General features: G+C 43.2%; 1 protein-coding gene across 1 annotated transcript in view; it reads left to right on the top strand.

Annotated features, from left to right (window-relative positions):
- nmnat1 (nicotinamide nucleotide adenylyltransferase 1) overlaps window positions 1-17,450 on the top strand; it is a 47,907-nt gene that overhangs the window by 3,019 nt on the left and 27,438 nt on the right. The window contains exons 2-6 of the mRNA XM_059951624.1: window positions 1,384-1,503; window positions 1,678-7,100; window positions 11,004-11,131; window positions 12,213-12,396; window positions 14,415-14,548. Coding sequence (XP_059807607.1) covers window positions 7,012-7,100; window positions 11,004-11,131; window positions 12,213-12,396; window positions 14,415-14,548 — 535 coding nt within the window. The 5' untranslated portion in view covers window positions 1,384-1,503; window positions 1,678-7,011. The remainder of the gene's footprint in view (window positions 1-1,383; window positions 1,504-1,677; window positions 7,101-11,003; window positions 11,132-12,212; window positions 12,397-14,414; window positions 14,549-17,450) is intronic.

Raw genomic sequence — 17,450 nt, 5'->3', positions numbered from 1 at the left:
CTTTGACACCATAACTAATCAAAAACCTATCACCCTCTGCTTTAAATATACCCAGTGACTTGGTTTCTACAGCTGTCTGTGGCAAGTGATTCCACAGATTCACCACCCTCTGGCTAAAGAATTTCCTTCTCACCCTTGTTCTAAAAGGATTTCCTTGTATTTAGAGACGCTGCCCTCCAGTATTGAATAAGTAATGCAAAAAGAGAGTAAAACAAAAAGTGAGGTCTTTTCGGAAATCAGAAGGCAGAGGGGAAGAAACGGTTCCTGAAATGTTGAATGTGTGTTTTCAGGTTCCTGTACCTCCTCCCTGATGTTAGCAATGAGAAGAGGGCATTGAATGGGTCTTTGCACAGTCCAAAGACATACTGGTTAGTAGGTTAAGTAGAATGCACTGTACTATACTGTTGCTGCAAAACAACAAATTTCACGACAGAAGTCAGTGATATTAAACCTAGTTCAGGTTCTGAGATTCTACTTTCATTTCCAATGCCATAGGGCTTTGCTTTCAGAAGAGAAAACAACACTGGGCATCATTCTGAAATACAGATCAGGTTGTTGCAACATTTCACTACCCCTCAGTTTTGCAAAGAGGACTGTTAATTAACATTCTAATGGTTAATTTGAATGAATACCTGACTGCAGGGTGTGTGGGGGAAGTCAGATGAGTTCAGATTACCTTTTTAATTAATTTTATTTAGAGATGGAGCACAGAACAGACCCTTCTGTCCCAAAGAGCAGCCACTGCCCAGCGACCCACCTATTTAACCCTGGACTAATCACGGGAATTTACAATGACTGGCTAACCTGCTAACCGGTATGCCTTCAGATTGTGGGAGGAAACACCCGAGGTTCATGGGGAGAAAGTATAAACTCCTTACAAATGGCACCAGAGAGAGAGGATGGTTAATGTTAAAGTTATCATGGAATAAAACACAATTTAACATCAACAATATTTTGCATAAAGGGTCACAGAATTATTGCTTTAAATATATACTGCAGTTTGGGTCATTTATATAGAATTTGATACAGGTATAAATATAAAGGATTTAGCTATCTTGACCCACAATCCAGTTCAGAAGATGGTAGTGATGCACTTCAAAGCTGTTTACCAATCACCTTTTAAAAATCTCGGAAGACAGCACCGGTATTGAACTCTGAACTCTGGAACACCCCGAGATGTCACAGTGTCCTGCTAACTGCTATACTACGTGGCACTCAATACATTTTTTAAAGAACTATAGGTTATAATAATAAATATATATATATATATATATGTATGTATATGTGTGTGTGTGTGTGTATATATACATTTATAATTAAATTTTTTCCTCAGAGTGCACAGCTCTCATTTTAACACTGATGTGCTTCTAAACTTTCTTACAGAAGTAGCCATCGCACTGGGCAGGAAAAGCCTTGCAGGTTTAAATAAAAACTACTTATTTTATGTGGTGTTTGGAGGCAACTACAAACAAAGAGGGAGATACTAAAGGTATGATATTAAAGGTATGTCCAATAATGTTTTGAAAACTCGCATAGAACCCTTTTACCCATCTATAATAGTACATTCTTACACCAGAATTTCCAGGCTGTTCAAAATTCTGTGAGTCTGAGGACAAATATATAATTTAAACATTTCTTTTGTATTAAGATTTAACTTTGATTTTTCTTCTTTTGTAGTTGGTTTGTTCTCTTTGATAAACCTCAAATATCTAGTCAGTCAGTCACTGGTGTGAAGAGTTCTCCCAGGAACGGTGAACCCCAGCTGGAATACTCTTCACATTTAGCCTGATGTGAAACTTAAAGGCCTTCGCTGTACTGTAAAGTATAAAAGTTTTTCTGAAATGACGTAGACTAATGTAACTTAAGAAATCTAACCCCAAGTCGTCAAAACGTTTGTATTTACTCTCCTGTGTACCAGCTTCATGAAGCATATTGGCACTCTATTGCTCAAATGCTCAAGTTATGTGTTGACATGAAATGGTGCAATAGTTCTTGTTAGAACAGCTGACTTCACTCCAAAGCAACACACACAATGTGCTGGAGGAACTCAGCAGGTCAAGCAGCATCCATGGAAGTAAATAAACAGCTGACATTTCTGGCTGAGACCCTTCAGGAGGACTGGAAAGGAAGAGCGAAGAAGCCAGAATAAGATGGTTAGGGGAGGGGGCATGAAGTAAGGGGCTGGGAAGTGATAGGTGAAAAAAGGTGAAAAAGAGGGAATCGGATAGGAGAGGAGAGTGGACCATTAGAGAAAGGGAAGGAGGAGGAGGGGCACCAGAGGGAGGTGATAGGCAGGTGAGGAGAAGAGATGAGGGGCTCCAAAGTGGGGAATTGAAGAGGAGGGAAGGCGGGGGAGGAATTACTAGAAGATGGAAAAACATCTCTGTTTCTTACTTCATCCCCCTCCCCCATTTATCTGGCTTCACCTGTCGCCATCTAGCTTGTCCTCCTTCCCCTCCCTCTACCTTCTTCCCCCTTCCTTTCCATTTCTGATGGTGTCTCAACCTGAAACAACCATTGTTTATTCCTCTTCATAGATTCAGCTTGACCTGCTGTGTTTCTCCAGCATTTTGTCTGTGTCAATAGACAATAGGTGCAGAAGTAGACCATTCAGCCCCTCGAGTCTGCACCACCATTCTGAGATCATTGCTGATCATTCACTATCAATACCCAGTCCCTGCCTTGTCCCCATATCCCTTGATTCCCCTATCCATCAGATATCTATCTAGCTCCTTCTTGAAAGCATCCAGAGAATTGGCCTCCACCATCTTCCGAGGCAGTGCATTCCACACCTCCACAACTCTCTGCGAGAAGAAGCTCTTCCTCAACTCTGTTTTAAATAACTGACCTCTTATTCTCAATCCATGCCCTCTGGTACTGGACTCTCCCAACATCTGGAACATATTTCCTGCCTCAATCTTATCAAATCCTTTAATTATCTTAAGCGTTTCAATCAGATCCCCTCTCAATCTCCTCAATTCCAGCGTGTACAAGCCCAATCTCTCCGCGTAAGACAGCCCTGCCATCCCAGGAATCAACCTAGTGAATCTACGCTGCACTTCCTCAATTGCCAGAATGTCCTTCTTTAAACCTGGAGACCAAAACTGTATACAATATTCCAGGTGTGGTCTCACCAGGGCCCTGTACAAATGCAAAAGGACATTCTTGCTCTTGTACTCAATTCCCCTTGTAACAAAGGCCAACATTCCATTTGCCCTCTTCACTGCCTGTTGCACTTGCTCATTCACCTTCATTGACTGGTGAACTAGGACTCCTAGGTCTCCTTGCATTTCTCCCTTACCTAACTCTACACCGTTCAGACAATACTCTGCCCTCTTGTTCCTGCTTCCAAAATGGATAACTTCACATTTATTCACATTGAATGACATCTGCCAAGTATCTGCCCACTCACCCAGCCTATCCAAGTCTCCCTGTATTCTCCTAACGTCCTCTTCGCTTGTCACACTGCCACCCAGTTTAGTATCGTCAGTAAACTTACTGATATAGTTTTCAATGCCCTCATCTAAATCATTGACATAAATTGTAAAGAGCTGTGGTCCCAATACAGAGCCCTGTGGTACCCCACTAGTTACCTCCAGCCAGTCCGAGAAACACCCATTCACTGGTACCCTTTGCTTTCTATCTGCCAACCAGTTTTCTATCCATGTTGAAACCCTGCCCCCAATGCCATGAGCTCTGATTTTACTCACCAATCTCCTATGTGGCACCTTATCGAATGCCTTCTGAAAATCTAGGTACACAACATCCACTGGCTTACCCTCGTCTCACATCCTTGTTACACCCTCAAAAAACTCCAACAGATTAGTCAAGCATGATTTGCCCTTGGTAAATTCATGCTGGCTCGGCCTAATCCTATTTCTGCCATCAAGATGTGCCACTATTTCGTCCTTAATAATGGACTCAAGCATCTTCCCCACGACTGACGTTAGGCTAACAGGGCGATAGTTCTCCGTTTTCTCCTTCCCTCCCTTCTTGAAAAGTGGGTTAACATTAGCCACTCTCCAATCTTCAGGAACTGATCCTGAATCTAAGGAACATTAGAAAGTGATTACCAATGCATCCGCAATTTCCTGAGCCACCTCTTTTAGAACCCTCGGATGCAGACCATCTGGACCCGGAGATTTATTAGCCTTCAGTCCTACCAGTCTACTCATCACAGTTTCTTTCCTAATGTCAATCTGTCTCAATTCCTCTGATATCTTATGACCCTGGCCCATCCATACATCTGGGAGATTGCTTGTGTCCTCCCTGGTGAAGACAGATCTAAAGTACGCATTAAATTCTGTTGCCATTTCCCTGTTTCCCATAACAATTTCTCCCAATTCATTCTTCAAGGGGCCAACATTGTTCTTAACTATCTTCTTTCTCTTCACATAGCTAAAAAAGCTTTTGCTATCCCCTTTTATATTCCTGGCTAGACTGAGCTCATACCTGATTTTTTCTCTCTGTATTGCTTTTTTAGTTAAGATCTGCTGTTCCTTAAAACTTTCTCAATCATCTGTATTCCCACTCATCTTAGCCCTGTCATACTTCTTTTTCTTTAATGCTATACAATCTCTGACTTCCTTTGTCAACCACTGTGGCCCCTTCCCCCTCTTTGAATCCTTCCTTCTCATTGGAATGAACTGCTTTTGCATCTTTTGTATTATGCCCAAGAATATCTGCCACTGCTGATCCACTGTCTTTCCTGCCAGGGCATCCGCCCATTTAACTTTGGCCAGCTCTTCCCTCATGTCTCTGTAGTCTCCTTTATTTAATTGCAACACTGACACCTCTGATCTGCCCTTATCCCTCTCAAATTGTAGATAAAAACTTATCATGTTATGATCACTACTTCCTAATGGCTCCTTTACTTCAAGATCACTTATCAATTCCTCAGGATTTCCAGCTTCTGCAGAAACGCTTGTGTTCCTAATTTTTTCCCCATTGTATGTTAATTTATTGAAACTTTGTAATTTTGATAGCTAATCCCTCACCATGCTCAGGTAATAGGGACATTTCCTATTTGTGTAATTATGCTTTTTTATTAGAAAGGTGATGCCACTAGTATAGTGTACAGGTATGAAAGTGACCTATACCATGTGTGCAGATGTTAGCAATGCGGTCACACCAGTAAGAAATTTAACTCTCTTCCACTCCTGAATCTCCCCATACCGGAATTAAAACAGAGTTGGAAAAGGGGTGACAAATATACTCTCAGTGGCCACTTTATTAGGTACAGGACTGTTCTTCTGCTGCTGTAGCCCATCCACTCCAAGCTTCAACATGTTGTGCATTCAGAGATACTCTTCTGCACACCGCTGAGGTAACGTGGCTATTTTGGTGTCATCTTCCTGTCAGCTTGAACCTCTCTAGCCATTCTTCTTTGACCTCTCTCATTAACAAGGTGTTTTCACCCACAGAACTGCTGCTCACTGGGTGTTTTTTTTTGTCTTTTCAGACTATTCTCTGTAAACTCTAGAGACTGCTGTGTGTGAAAATCCCAGGAGATCAGCAGTTTCTGAGATCCTCAAACCACCCCATCTGGCACCAACAATCATTCCACAATCAAAATCACTTAATTCACATTTCTTCCCCATTCTGATGTTTGGTCCAAACAACATCTGAACCTCTTGACCGTGTCTGCATGCTTTTATGCATTGAGTTGCTGTTACGTGATTGGCTGATTAGATTTTGTATTAACAAGCTGGTGCACCTAATGAAGTGGCCACTGAAATTAATTGCACTAAAACACAAAGAAGATTACAGGTTATCTTTATTTGTCCCACATGCATCAAAACATACTGTGAAATGCATTGTTTGTGCCGAGAAATGCATTGTTTGTGCCACAGTCTGAGGGTTGTGCTGGGGGCAGCAGGCAGCTGTTGCCATGCTTCCAGTGCCAACAGAGCATGTCCACAACTTACCAGCTCTTGAACCATGCACCTTACGGAATGTGGGAGGAAACCGGAATAACCAGAGGCAACCTAGTCAGTCAAGGGGAGAGGGCATTATGCTGCCCACTACGCCACCGTGCCCTCTCCCCCACTATAGGATGCCAATTAAAGTTTTATTTATTTTTTGGGATAGGCCCTTCCAGCCCTTCAAGCTGTGCCACCCAGTAACCCCTGATTTAAGCCTGACCTACTCACAGGACAATTTACAATGACCAATTACCCTACTAACTGTTGTATCTTTGGACCATGGAGGAAACCCACACGGATTGACACGTCTGTGTCTAAGGCCACAGAAACCGTTTTCTGAGGAACCTTTGGACCTGTAGATGTTCCTGGTTATCCTGGGATAATATTAGACCCCTTCCTTAAAGGGTCCACTGAGAATTCCTCAGTGCAAACCCTTGCTCCCCTCTTTTTATTAGTTATGTCTAATAGATGAAGAAGAAAGCCCTCAACTCCAAATGGAGTCATCGGGACGCTGTCATGACGGCGTTTTTTTTAAGCAGACTTTCTTGTTTTTACGAGACCAAGTTGCTAGCTCGACGCTCAACCCAGCACGGATGGGAAGCGTGCAAGGGAGCCGGCTAGATTCGAACCTGGGAGCCTTCGCTCCAAAGTCCAGCACTGATGCCACTACGCCACCAGCCAGCATATCTATGGGCTCCTTTTAATTATTATTTTGAGATGCAGCTGCCCAAGTACACCCAGGAGACCAATTAACCCTATTTGGGATGTGTGAGGAAACAGGAGCACCTGGAAGAAATCCATGTGGTAATGGGGAGAGTGTCCCCTTTTCTCCTCACAGACAATGGTGGGACTTGGTCATTATATTGCCCTCTGTGTTAGGTGGAATGTTGTTAATGCGTCCCGGTTCCCTAGCCTACCAAAGTACTGTGGGTTATTTGTTCTCCTGCTCCAGGTCACTCCCCTTGCTAATGAGGTCTGTCCCGTAAGGTAGGCTTGCGGAGGAGTGAATCTAGGATAACTCGCTTGGCTTCGTTAGGGAGATCCTGCCTGACTAATTTGATTGACTCTTTCGAGGAGGTGATTAAGTATGTCGCTGAGGGTAGTGCGGTTGATGCAGTCTACATGGACTTCAGTAAGGCTTCTGACAAGGTCCCACATGGGAGACTGGTCACAAAGGTAAGAGTCCATGGGATCCAGGGCAATTTGGCAAAATGGATCTGAAATGGCTTAGTGAGAGACAGGGTCAAAGGTTGTTTATGTTATGTTGATGTATCTTACTACAGCGACAGCTACTGAAACCCTTGATGTTATATATATTAATAGCTGCCAGTGGGTAGGAGATACAGGAGCCTTTGGTCCCATTCCACCAGGTTGAGACTGCTAGACAGGTATATGGAGGAATTTAAAGTGGGGGGTTATATGTGAGGCAGGGTTTGAGGGTCAGCACAACATTGTGGGCCGAAGGGCCTGTAATGTGGTGGGGGGTTATATGTGAGGCAGGGGTTGAGGGTCAGCACAACATTGTGGGCTGAAGGACCTGTAATGCGCTGTACTATTCTATTCAGGAACAGTTATTCCCCCTCAACCACCAGGCTCCTGAGCCAGAGTGGATAACTTCGCTCACTTCAGTTCTGAACTGATTCCACAACCTACAGACTCACTTTCAAGGACCTTACAACTCATATTCACAGTATTAGTTATTTATGAATATTGTTATTTGAATTTTTTTTGTATTTGCACAGTTTGTCTTTTGCACATTATTTGTGCGCCGTTGTGTGTAGCTTCTCATCGATTCTATTGTATTTCTTTGTTCTCTGAATGACTGAAAGACAATGAATCTCAGGGTAGTATTTGGTGATATATATGTACTTTGATTAAAAAATTACTTCAGATTTTGAAATTTATTTTGAACTTTGCATATTAATTATCTGATGTAAAAGCAGGTAATGTGATTAACAATTTATAGATGATACCAAAAAAAGGTGTTATGACTTTTTATCTCTCTCAATAGCTCCTCAGTTCCAACCTTCAAAATATATTTATTATCAAAGTACAAACAAGACCATAAAGTATAGGAGCAGCATCTTGTATGTTCTGCTATTCCATCATGGCTGATACATTTTCTCCCCTCAGCCCCAATCTCCTCCATTCCACCCCTCCCCCTCCCAGCCATATCCTTTTATGCCCTAATCAAGGATCTAACAATCTCTGGCTTAAATATAACCAAAGACTTGGCCTCCACAGCCTCCTGTGGAAACGAATTCCTCAGATTCACCACTCTCTGGTGAAGGAAATTCCTCCTCATCTCCGATTAAAAGATGTCACCAAGAACCCTGGCTTTCATTTTCATAACTAAAATCCTTTAGTACCTCAAATGCTATGCTCTGTGCTGTTTCAATAAAAGGAAAATATTTAAGCTAGTAATTAATCTACATTGAACCATGTTAATCAGATACAATGAGGGCATCACTGCTGCTGAACTGGCAGATTTTCCAGACAGTTCGTATATTATTAATACCTCATCATACTTTAATTTGCTTTTTATTTTTAGATATTACACAATGGTTTAATAAATTTCCCAAAGCACCCAGTAAATTACCCCTCAGCTATCAGGCTGTTGAACCAAAGAGGATAACTTCACTCAACTTCACTTGCCCCATCATTGAAATGTTCCCACAACCTATGGACTCTTTGTTTTGTGGCTGTCTGTAGGAAGACAAATCACAGTTGTATACTTTGATGATAAATGTACTTTGTCTTTTGACTTTGGACTCACATTCAAGGACTTTCCATCTCATGTTATCTGTATTTATTTATTATTTCTTTCTTTTTGCATTTACACAGTCTGTTGTCTTTTGCACACTGGTTGAACATCCAAGTTGGTCCAGTCTTTCATTGATTCTATTATGGTTGTTATTTTTTTATGGAGTTTGTCCACAAGAAAATGAATCTCGGAGTTGTATATGGTGACATTTATGTACTTTGATAATAGATTTACTTTGAACTTCTGAACATTGACATTTCAAGGAAGTGCAAGAAACAGAATCGTGGTGGGTTCAAGGTAGTGTGGGATTTGGGGCAACAAAGAAAATACTGGAAATGTTTGGTAGAAAAGAAGGAAAGCAAGGTAGTTTTTGGTGTCGGTGGGGGGGGGGGGGGTACAGTAAAGGGAACAGAGGGATAAATGGAGAAATGCCAGTTCAAACTGATTTTCTTTCCACAGACGCTACCGGAACTGTTTAATTCTTCCAGCAATTCTAGTTTTATTTCAGATTTCCAACAAATTTAGTTTTTTTAAAATTTTCATCTTGAGCCCAGTTAGCCAGTCGTCCAATTTATCACCACCTGGACTTCAAGCAGGAAAATTATCCAAAATCCCTGTTGATAGTAATACTGATTCTTGTAAATCTAAGTTCATATTTTTACTCCAGTATTTTTCAGTTTTTTGTAGTGTAAAGACCAACCGTAGTTCTCTGTAAACTGTGTTGGGAACGGCTTCACTGACTATCAACCTCCCTTAGAATTTTTCCCCAAGTAGCATTGTGGAGCCGGGACAGCTACATGTCTGTTGATAGATGTAGCAGGGGGTGAAATGTAGCTTCAGCAATTATTGAAAGGATCTCATTGAAACCTATCAAATGTTGAAAAGCCAAGATAGAGTGGATATGGAGAGGGTGTTTCCTGTAGCACCATGGTAGTGTAGCGGTTATTATGAACTATTACAGCTTGGGAAGTTGGAATTTGGAGTTCAATCCTGGTGTCCTCTTTAAGGAGTCTGTGCGTCCTCCCCGTGGAATGCACGGGTTTTCCCCAAGTGCTCCAGTTTCCTCCCAGGGTTCAAAGACGTACCTGATAGGTTAGTTTAAGTTGTCCCAGAGTTAGGTTAGGGTTAATTGAGGGTGTCAGGAGTTGCTGGGGTGGTGCTGTTCGAAGGGCTGGAAGAACCTACTCTGCACTGTATAAATAAATAAATGGAAATAGTGGGGGAGCCTAGAGCACAGAGGGCATTGCCTCAGAATAGAAAGACAGAGATGAGGAGGAATTTATTCAGCCACAGGCTTGTGAATCTTTGGAATTCATTGGAGGCCAAGTCATTGGGTATATTTACGCCAGAGTGTGATGGGCGCTAATTAGTTAGAGTGTCAAAGGTTATGGGGAGAAGGCAGGAGAATGAGGTTGAGAAGTAAAGCTAAAATTGGGCTCAGAAGGGATTTGTGCTGGTCTGTTATGCTTTTCTTGGCTGAATAATAAGCCCAAGGCCATCATTTGGGGACTCGAAGACTGGAGAATTGTTAGTGATGGGCATCCACATTCGAGATTGTTTAATGTCATTTCCTGTATACAAGTGCAAAGGAGAACAAAATAATTGTTCCTCTGGATCCAATACAGCACAAAATAACATAAAGAACACAATAAATATAAATACATAAGATAGCTTATGATTGATTGTGTGCCCATATACACTAGGCATATGAGTGCCTGTACATAAAGTGATTCTGAAAGCAAATGGTAAAGTGGTGGTGTTTGGGGGTGTGGAGGGGTGGGTTAGTGGGTGGAGGTGTTGATCAGCCTTACTGCTTGGGGAAAGTAACTGTTTTTTGAGTCTGGTGGTTCTGGCGTACATACGACATAGCCTCCTCCCTGATGGAAGTGGGACAGACAGTCCATGAGCAGGGTGGGTGGGATCCTTCATGATGTTACTGGACCTTTCCCGGCAGCCTTCTGTATCTTGATGGTGGGTAGACTGGTACCAGTGATGTGTTAGGCAGTTTTGACTAGCCGTTGTAGACCCTTCCTGTCCACTGCAGTGCAGTTTTCTACTCCCAACTCCTTGGTCTAAACCATACTGTGCAACTAACTGGGTGTCGAACTTCCTAACCAGCAGACCTCAGGTAGTGAGGATTTACAAACACTCCTCCCCCTTATCCTCAACTCGGCCCAGGGCTCATTATTTCAGAATTGGAAGATTAGAATGTTGATACAAATTTTTACTCCACCAGTAATTGGGGTGGGGGGGGGGGGTTAAAATGATCTTACTTTAGATTTTTATTTCTCTGATATTGGTCTGTTTTTCCTCAGCAGCGCCACTATGGAGAGCTCGAGCAGGTGTAAAGAGGTGGTCTTGCTGGCTTGTGGTTCATTTAATCCCATCACAAACATGCACCTGAGGATGTTTGAATTAGCCCGTGATTACCTGCATGAAACAGGTTTGACTTTCTCGCTCCGCTCTCTCTGTGGAACCTAAAACCAATACAAGTCAAGTTTATTGTCACTTAACTATATGCATGTATACCTTCAAACGAGACAACGTTTCTCCAGATCAAGCAGTACACATAACATACATATAACACACAGTACTTTAGGAAAGCAAGAATTAATCTACAAATGAATTATGCACTGATAAAGCAAAGTGCATAAATTAAATATTTTAGGCTACAGTACAAATTACCCGGTGACGCTTCAAGTACGATGCATCAAGGAGTTCAGAAGCCTAATGGCCTGTGGGAAGAAGCTGTTTTCCATCTTGACCATTCTTGTCTTTATTCTTCAGTATGGATATTCGGTTTCTGTACACTGCCATTCTCCATTAGGAAAGCGTCATTAAAGCCATCTGTTTCTTTGTGCAGGCCAACCTCCCCTGTCCCCTTTCTGACCATCTGCCCTCTCCTGTTTAAAGTGACTACATATCTCCCCTCTTCACTCTCAATCCTGGTGCAGGGTTTCGACCTGAAGCAGCAACAACTCCTTCCCCCACCCACCCCCCAGCAGATTATTTCCCCAGTAACATGACACTCCACAGTGTGTAGTGTTTGGATATTATTTTTGTATAATAGAGTCCTGGAAAAGTTCAGCACCAAAGTGGCCCATCCAATCCATGCCAAACTGTTAATCTGCCTAGTTCCAGTGACCTACGCCCGGACCATTGTCCTCCATACCCCTCCCATCCATTTACTTATACAAATTTCTCTTTAATGTTGAAATCAAACTCCTATCCTCCACTTCCACTGACAGCTCGTTCCACACTCTCACCACCATCGGAGTGAAGAAGTTCTCCCCCATGTTCCACTTAAATATTTCACCTTTCACACTTAACCTATGACCTCTAGAGTTCTGGACTCGCCCAACCTCAGTGGAAAAAGCCTGCTTGCTCTTACCCCGCAGAATTTTGTACGCTGTCAAAATAATGTTCTCAGTATCATGTTGCTTGACTGTTTTGACTCCACAGAAATATAGTGAATAAAATATATCTTGGCACTTATTTTTACCCAATATTTGTATCTTTTCCAGGGAAATACATGGTGATAAAGGGCATAATATCTCCTGTGAGTGATGCATACAAAAAGAAGGGCCTTATAGAGGCATCCCATCGTGTAGCGATGATAGAAAAGGCTGTACAGTGCTCTGACTGGGTGACCATAGATCCTTGGGAAAGCAAGCAGGGGGAATGGCTGGAGACTGTCAAAGTTCTTAGGTGAGTGACCCTGTGGGTAATTCTGTCTATCCTTTTGTTAAAACTAATTACTTAGATCAATGCTCCTCTATGAACCCGAGTTTCATTTCCTTCTCAGCTGCATACCTTCCCCACGTTTGCCCTGATCTTTGGTGCTGGTACACTTGTAAAACCATAGGACATAGCAGCTTTCGCCCCATTGAGTTCAATCATGGCTGATTTATTATCCCTCTCAACCCTGTTTTAATGTGCTCCCTTAACCTTTGACTCCCTGACTAATCAAGAACCTATCAGCTTCTGCTTTAAATATACCCAATGATTTGGCCCCCGTGGGCAACTGTGGCAAAGAATTCCATCGATTTACCGTCCTCTGGCTAGGGGCGCCACAATAGCATTGTGCTAACCTCTACGCTATTACAACTCTGGTTCAATTCCGGAGGTTTCTACATCCTTCCTGTGAGCGTGTGGGTTTCCTCCAGGTGCTCCGGTTTCTCCCCACAGTTCAAAGACTCACCAGCTAGTAGGTCGATTGGTCTTTGTAAAGTGCCCTGTGGTTAGGCAAGTGCTAAATTGGGGGGGATACAGTGCGGTGTGGCTCATTAGGCTGGAAGGGCTTGTTCTGTGCTGTCTCTAAACAATTAAAATCCTCCAGGTTAAAACTCCTCTCAGATTACCCACGTACCTGTCAACCTTCTCTCAAACGTTGAAGTCGAGCTGACTTGCACCCCTATGCTGACAGCTCGTTCCACACTCTCATGACCCTCTTGAGTGAAGAATTTCCCCTCATGTTCCTCTTAAACTTTTCACCTTTCCATAGAGAAATGAGGTGGCATGGTTAGTGCTACGCTTTACAGCACCAGTAATAAGGGTTCAATTCCCGTCACAGACTGTAATGAGTTTGTACGTTCTCCCTGTGACCATGTGCTCCACATTCCTAAGGTGCATTGGTTAGGGTTAGTATGGATATCACTGAATGCTTCAATGTACATGTGACAAGATTGAGAGCAGCTTTGATAGAGGTACACAAAATTATGAGTGGTACAGATAAATACAAGCAGGCTTTTACCACTGAGGATGGGTGGGACTGAATCCAGAGATCATGGGTTAAAGGTGAAAGGAGAAAAGTTTAAGGAGAACATGAGGGGAAACTTCTTCACTCAGAGGGTCGTGAGAATGCAGAATGAGCTGCCATGCTGTGATGCACGCGAACTCAATTTCAATGTTCAAGAGAAGTTTGGATGGGTGCATGGATGGTAGGGATATGGAAGGCTGTGGTCCTGTTGCAGGGTGACGGGAGTAGGCAGACTAGATGGTCTGAAGGGCCTGTTTGTGTTCTCTACTCTCTGACTCTGCTTGGAGCTGGGGTGGATTTGAATAGCTTCCCTCTGCATTATTACACTCTGTGGCTGCTTTATTCTGTACCTCCTGTACCTAATAAAATGGGCACTGAGTGTATGTTCACTGTCTTCTGCTTCTGTAGCCCATCTACTACAACATTTGACATGTTGTATGCTCAGAGAAGCTCTTCACACCACTGTTGTAACGCGTGGTTATTTGAGTTACTGTCGCCTCCCTGTCAGCAGAACCAGTCTGGCCATTCTCCTCTGACCTCTCTCATTAGCAAGGCGCTTTCGCCCACAGGCCTGCTGCTCACTGGATGCTTGTTGTTTCTCGCACCATTCTCCGTAAACTCAAGAGACTGTTGTGTATGAAAATCCCAGGAAATCAGCAGTTTCTGAGATACTCAAACCACCCCGTCTGGCACCAACAATCATTCCACGGTCAAAGTCACTTAGATCTCATTTCTTCCCCGTTCTGATGTTTGATCTGAACAACAACTGAACCTCTTGACCATCTGTGTGCTTTTATGCATTGAGTTGCTGCCACAAGATTGGCTGGTTAGATATTTGCATTAACAAGCAGGTGCACACATGAACCTAATAAAGTGGCCACTGAACGTGTGATTCGATAATTCCTAACATCTGAGCAAATAGGTTGGAAGGAAGACTATTGATGTTTTAATGTTGATTCTTGAACAGGCATCATTATGAGAATCTGATGAAACTCTACGGCAATGACAAAAAGATCACGACACTACCCAGAAGAGCAAAGAAAAGGAAGGCAGAAGATAAAGACGTCTGTCCACTAGTCGAAAGACATGATTTTAAACCAGGTATTGTTTTCTGTGCTGATAAATCCAATTTATAGCAAGTAAATGTGTGGTTTTAAAAAATCCCAAAACTCCAGGTTTTATGGTAGTAATTCCTTTAATAAAACATTCCTTATTTGTCACATGTTCATTGAATCGACTTTATTACTTACATCCTTCACATATGTGAAGAGTAAAAATCTTTACGTTATGTCTAAATGTGCAATGTGCAATTTATAATAAATAGTATGTACAATATAGCATAGAAATACAGCTGTGTCAGCAAGTCTGATGGCCTGGTGGAAGAAGCTGTCCTGGAGCCTGGCTTTTATGCTGCGGTACCATTTCCTGGATGGTAGCAGCTGGAACAGTTTGTGGTTGGGGTGCCTTGGATCCCCAATGATCCTTTGGGCACTTTTTACACACCTGTCTTTGTAAATGTCCTGAATAGTGGGAAGTCCACATCTGCAGATGCGCTGGACTGTCCGCACCACTCTCTGCAGAGTCCTGCGACTGAGGGAGGTACCGTTTCCATAGCAGACAGTGATGCAGCCAGTCAGGATGCTCTCAATTGTGCCCCTATACTCTCAATGTACATTGAAACATACAAATGTGTCATTTGCGTCAACGACCAACACAGTCTGAGCATGTGCTGGGGGCAGCCCACAAGCGTTACCACACACCTGGCACCATGCTTACAACTTGTTAAAGCTAACATCTTTGGAATGTGGGAGGAAACTGGAGCACCCAGAGGCAACCCACATGGTCACAGGAGAATGTATAAACTCCTTACAGGCAGTGACGGGAATTGAACCCTGATTGCTGGTGCTCTAATAGCGTTACACAAATTGCTACATTAGTAGGTTAATCCAAGATAAAAGAAAGCCCATAGATGACCTCAGTGTCATCCACATTTAAACCTTGATCAGCTGGCGGTAGTGTTGTCAGAACAAGGGGAGGACTGTGGAAGATTTGAATTTCCTTATAAGCCCAGGGACTGGAGACTGACTGAAATATTGTTGCATGGGGCTAGAGTGGGGCCACAATCTGTTTTCCTGACACAGGAGCTTCTGTAGCTACTGGACACCCAGAGTAACACACACAAAATGCTGGAGGAACTTAACAGGTCAGGCAGCATTTATGGAGAGGAATAAAGAGTCAATGTTTTGGGCTGGGATACTTTATCGGGGTTGGAAATGAAGGGTGCCAGAATAAGCAGGTAGAGGGAGGGGAAGGGACACAAGCTGGCTGTTGTAATGTTTAGTTTTTTGAGTTACTGTCCCCTTCCTGTCAACTTGAGCCAGTCTGGACATTCTCCTCTGACTTCGATCATCGACAAGGCAATTCCTCTCACAGAACTGCCAATTGCTAGGTTTTTTAAAAAAAAAATGTTGTTGTACCCTTCTGTGTATAACGCCCTGGTTAAGAGTCTTACTGCTATGCTGTAGGTATTTTATTTTAGCAGTTCTGTAAGAACAGTCTGTTCTGCTTTCAGCCTGTTGGGTTTGAGCTGCGATAAGAAGCTTGTTGTTCAACTTAGGAATGTGCTGTCAGCCAGTCAGGACAGTGTGGTGGGGAGAAGGTTCTGGGGAACGCTGGGCTGAAGGTTTTTGTGGGTGGGAGTTGGGAGAATTCAGGAGGGAAGGTGGCTGAGGGTGCTGTCCCTGTTGCACAAGGTGCCTTGTGTAGATGAATGGCTTCATGGAGGAAGGGCCAGTACTCCTGTGGGAGACCCGTTTGTTCAAGGTGGATTCCAAATGACATTCAGAAGGTGGTGGTCAAAATTTTTTGAAGTTAAGTAGAATTATATGTTTTTTGTCTCCCTAGGCCTCCCATCCCATGATCCTCCCTCTTCTCCAGTTCTGTGTGTCTTTTGCCAATCAACTTTCCAGCTCTTAGCTTCATCCTTTCCCCCCCACCCCGCTGTCTTCTATCATTTCAGATCTCCCCCTCCCACTTTCAAATCTCTTACTATCTCTTCTTTCAGTTAGTCCTGACGAAGGGTCTTGGCCCGAAACGTCGACAGTGCTTCTCCCTATAGATGCTGCCTGGCCTGCTGCATTCCACCAGCATTTTGTGTGTGTTGCTTCAGAAGGTGGTGTGTGCTTTCACGCAGACCGAGATTCCGGTGCGTGAGTGACAGACAAGTTCAAGATGAGCTCCAACTTAAGTCCACGTTGGACTGTTTAAGGATAACGGGTCCTTTTTGTTTTTTCCCTTTCTCTCCTTTAGTAACTGTTTGTTTAAGTTAACTACACTTTGTTTTAATTGTATGCCGCATACGAACTGGTATTTCTTTCTGAGGGCAGAAAATCACACAACCCGGGGTTTGGGTGGACGAGACATCCCAACCTCAGGGATTTGGTGGGACCAAAGTCGTACACACCCTAGACGTACGAACAGGTGGGGAAGGTGGGTTTCTGGCCGTAGATTTCATTAGCTGTTAGTGAGGGGCCATTGAGCTACATTTCCAAGACACCCAATAAAACAGGGTTTCATCTGTAAACTCTAAAGACTGCTGTGTGTGAAAATCCCAGGAAATCAGCTCAAGCCACCCGATATGGCAGCAACAGTCATTCCACAATCAACGTCACTTAGATCCCAATTCTGATGTTTGGTCTGAACCATGTCTGCATGCTTTTATATGTTGAATTGCTGGCACATGATTGGCTGATTAGACATTTGCATTAACCAACAGGTGTACCTCATAAAGTGCCTACTGAGTGTATACCTCAATTTTAGCCCTTTCTCAGCCTCCTGTATTGCAGAGAAAGCAGCTACAGCCTATCAGATCTTTCCATGCAGCTACAATTTTCCAGTGTTGGCATTGCCCTTGTAAGCACGACATCCTGCCTGCGCTGGAAATCTAGAGCAACACACACAAAATGCTGGAGGAACCCAGTAGGTCAGGCAGCATCTCTGGAGA

This window comes from Hypanus sabinus, chromosome 27 (assembly GCF_030144855.1).
Source record: "Hypanus sabinus isolate sHypSab1 chromosome 27, sHypSab1.hap1, whole genome shotgun sequence".
In the NCBI taxonomy this organism is placed as follows: domain Eukaryota; kingdom Metazoa; phylum Chordata; class Chondrichthyes; order Myliobatiformes; family Dasyatidae; genus Hypanus; species Hypanus sabinus.
Note: the sequence above shows the minus strand (reverse complement) of the source record. Positions and strands in the feature narration are given on the sequence as shown.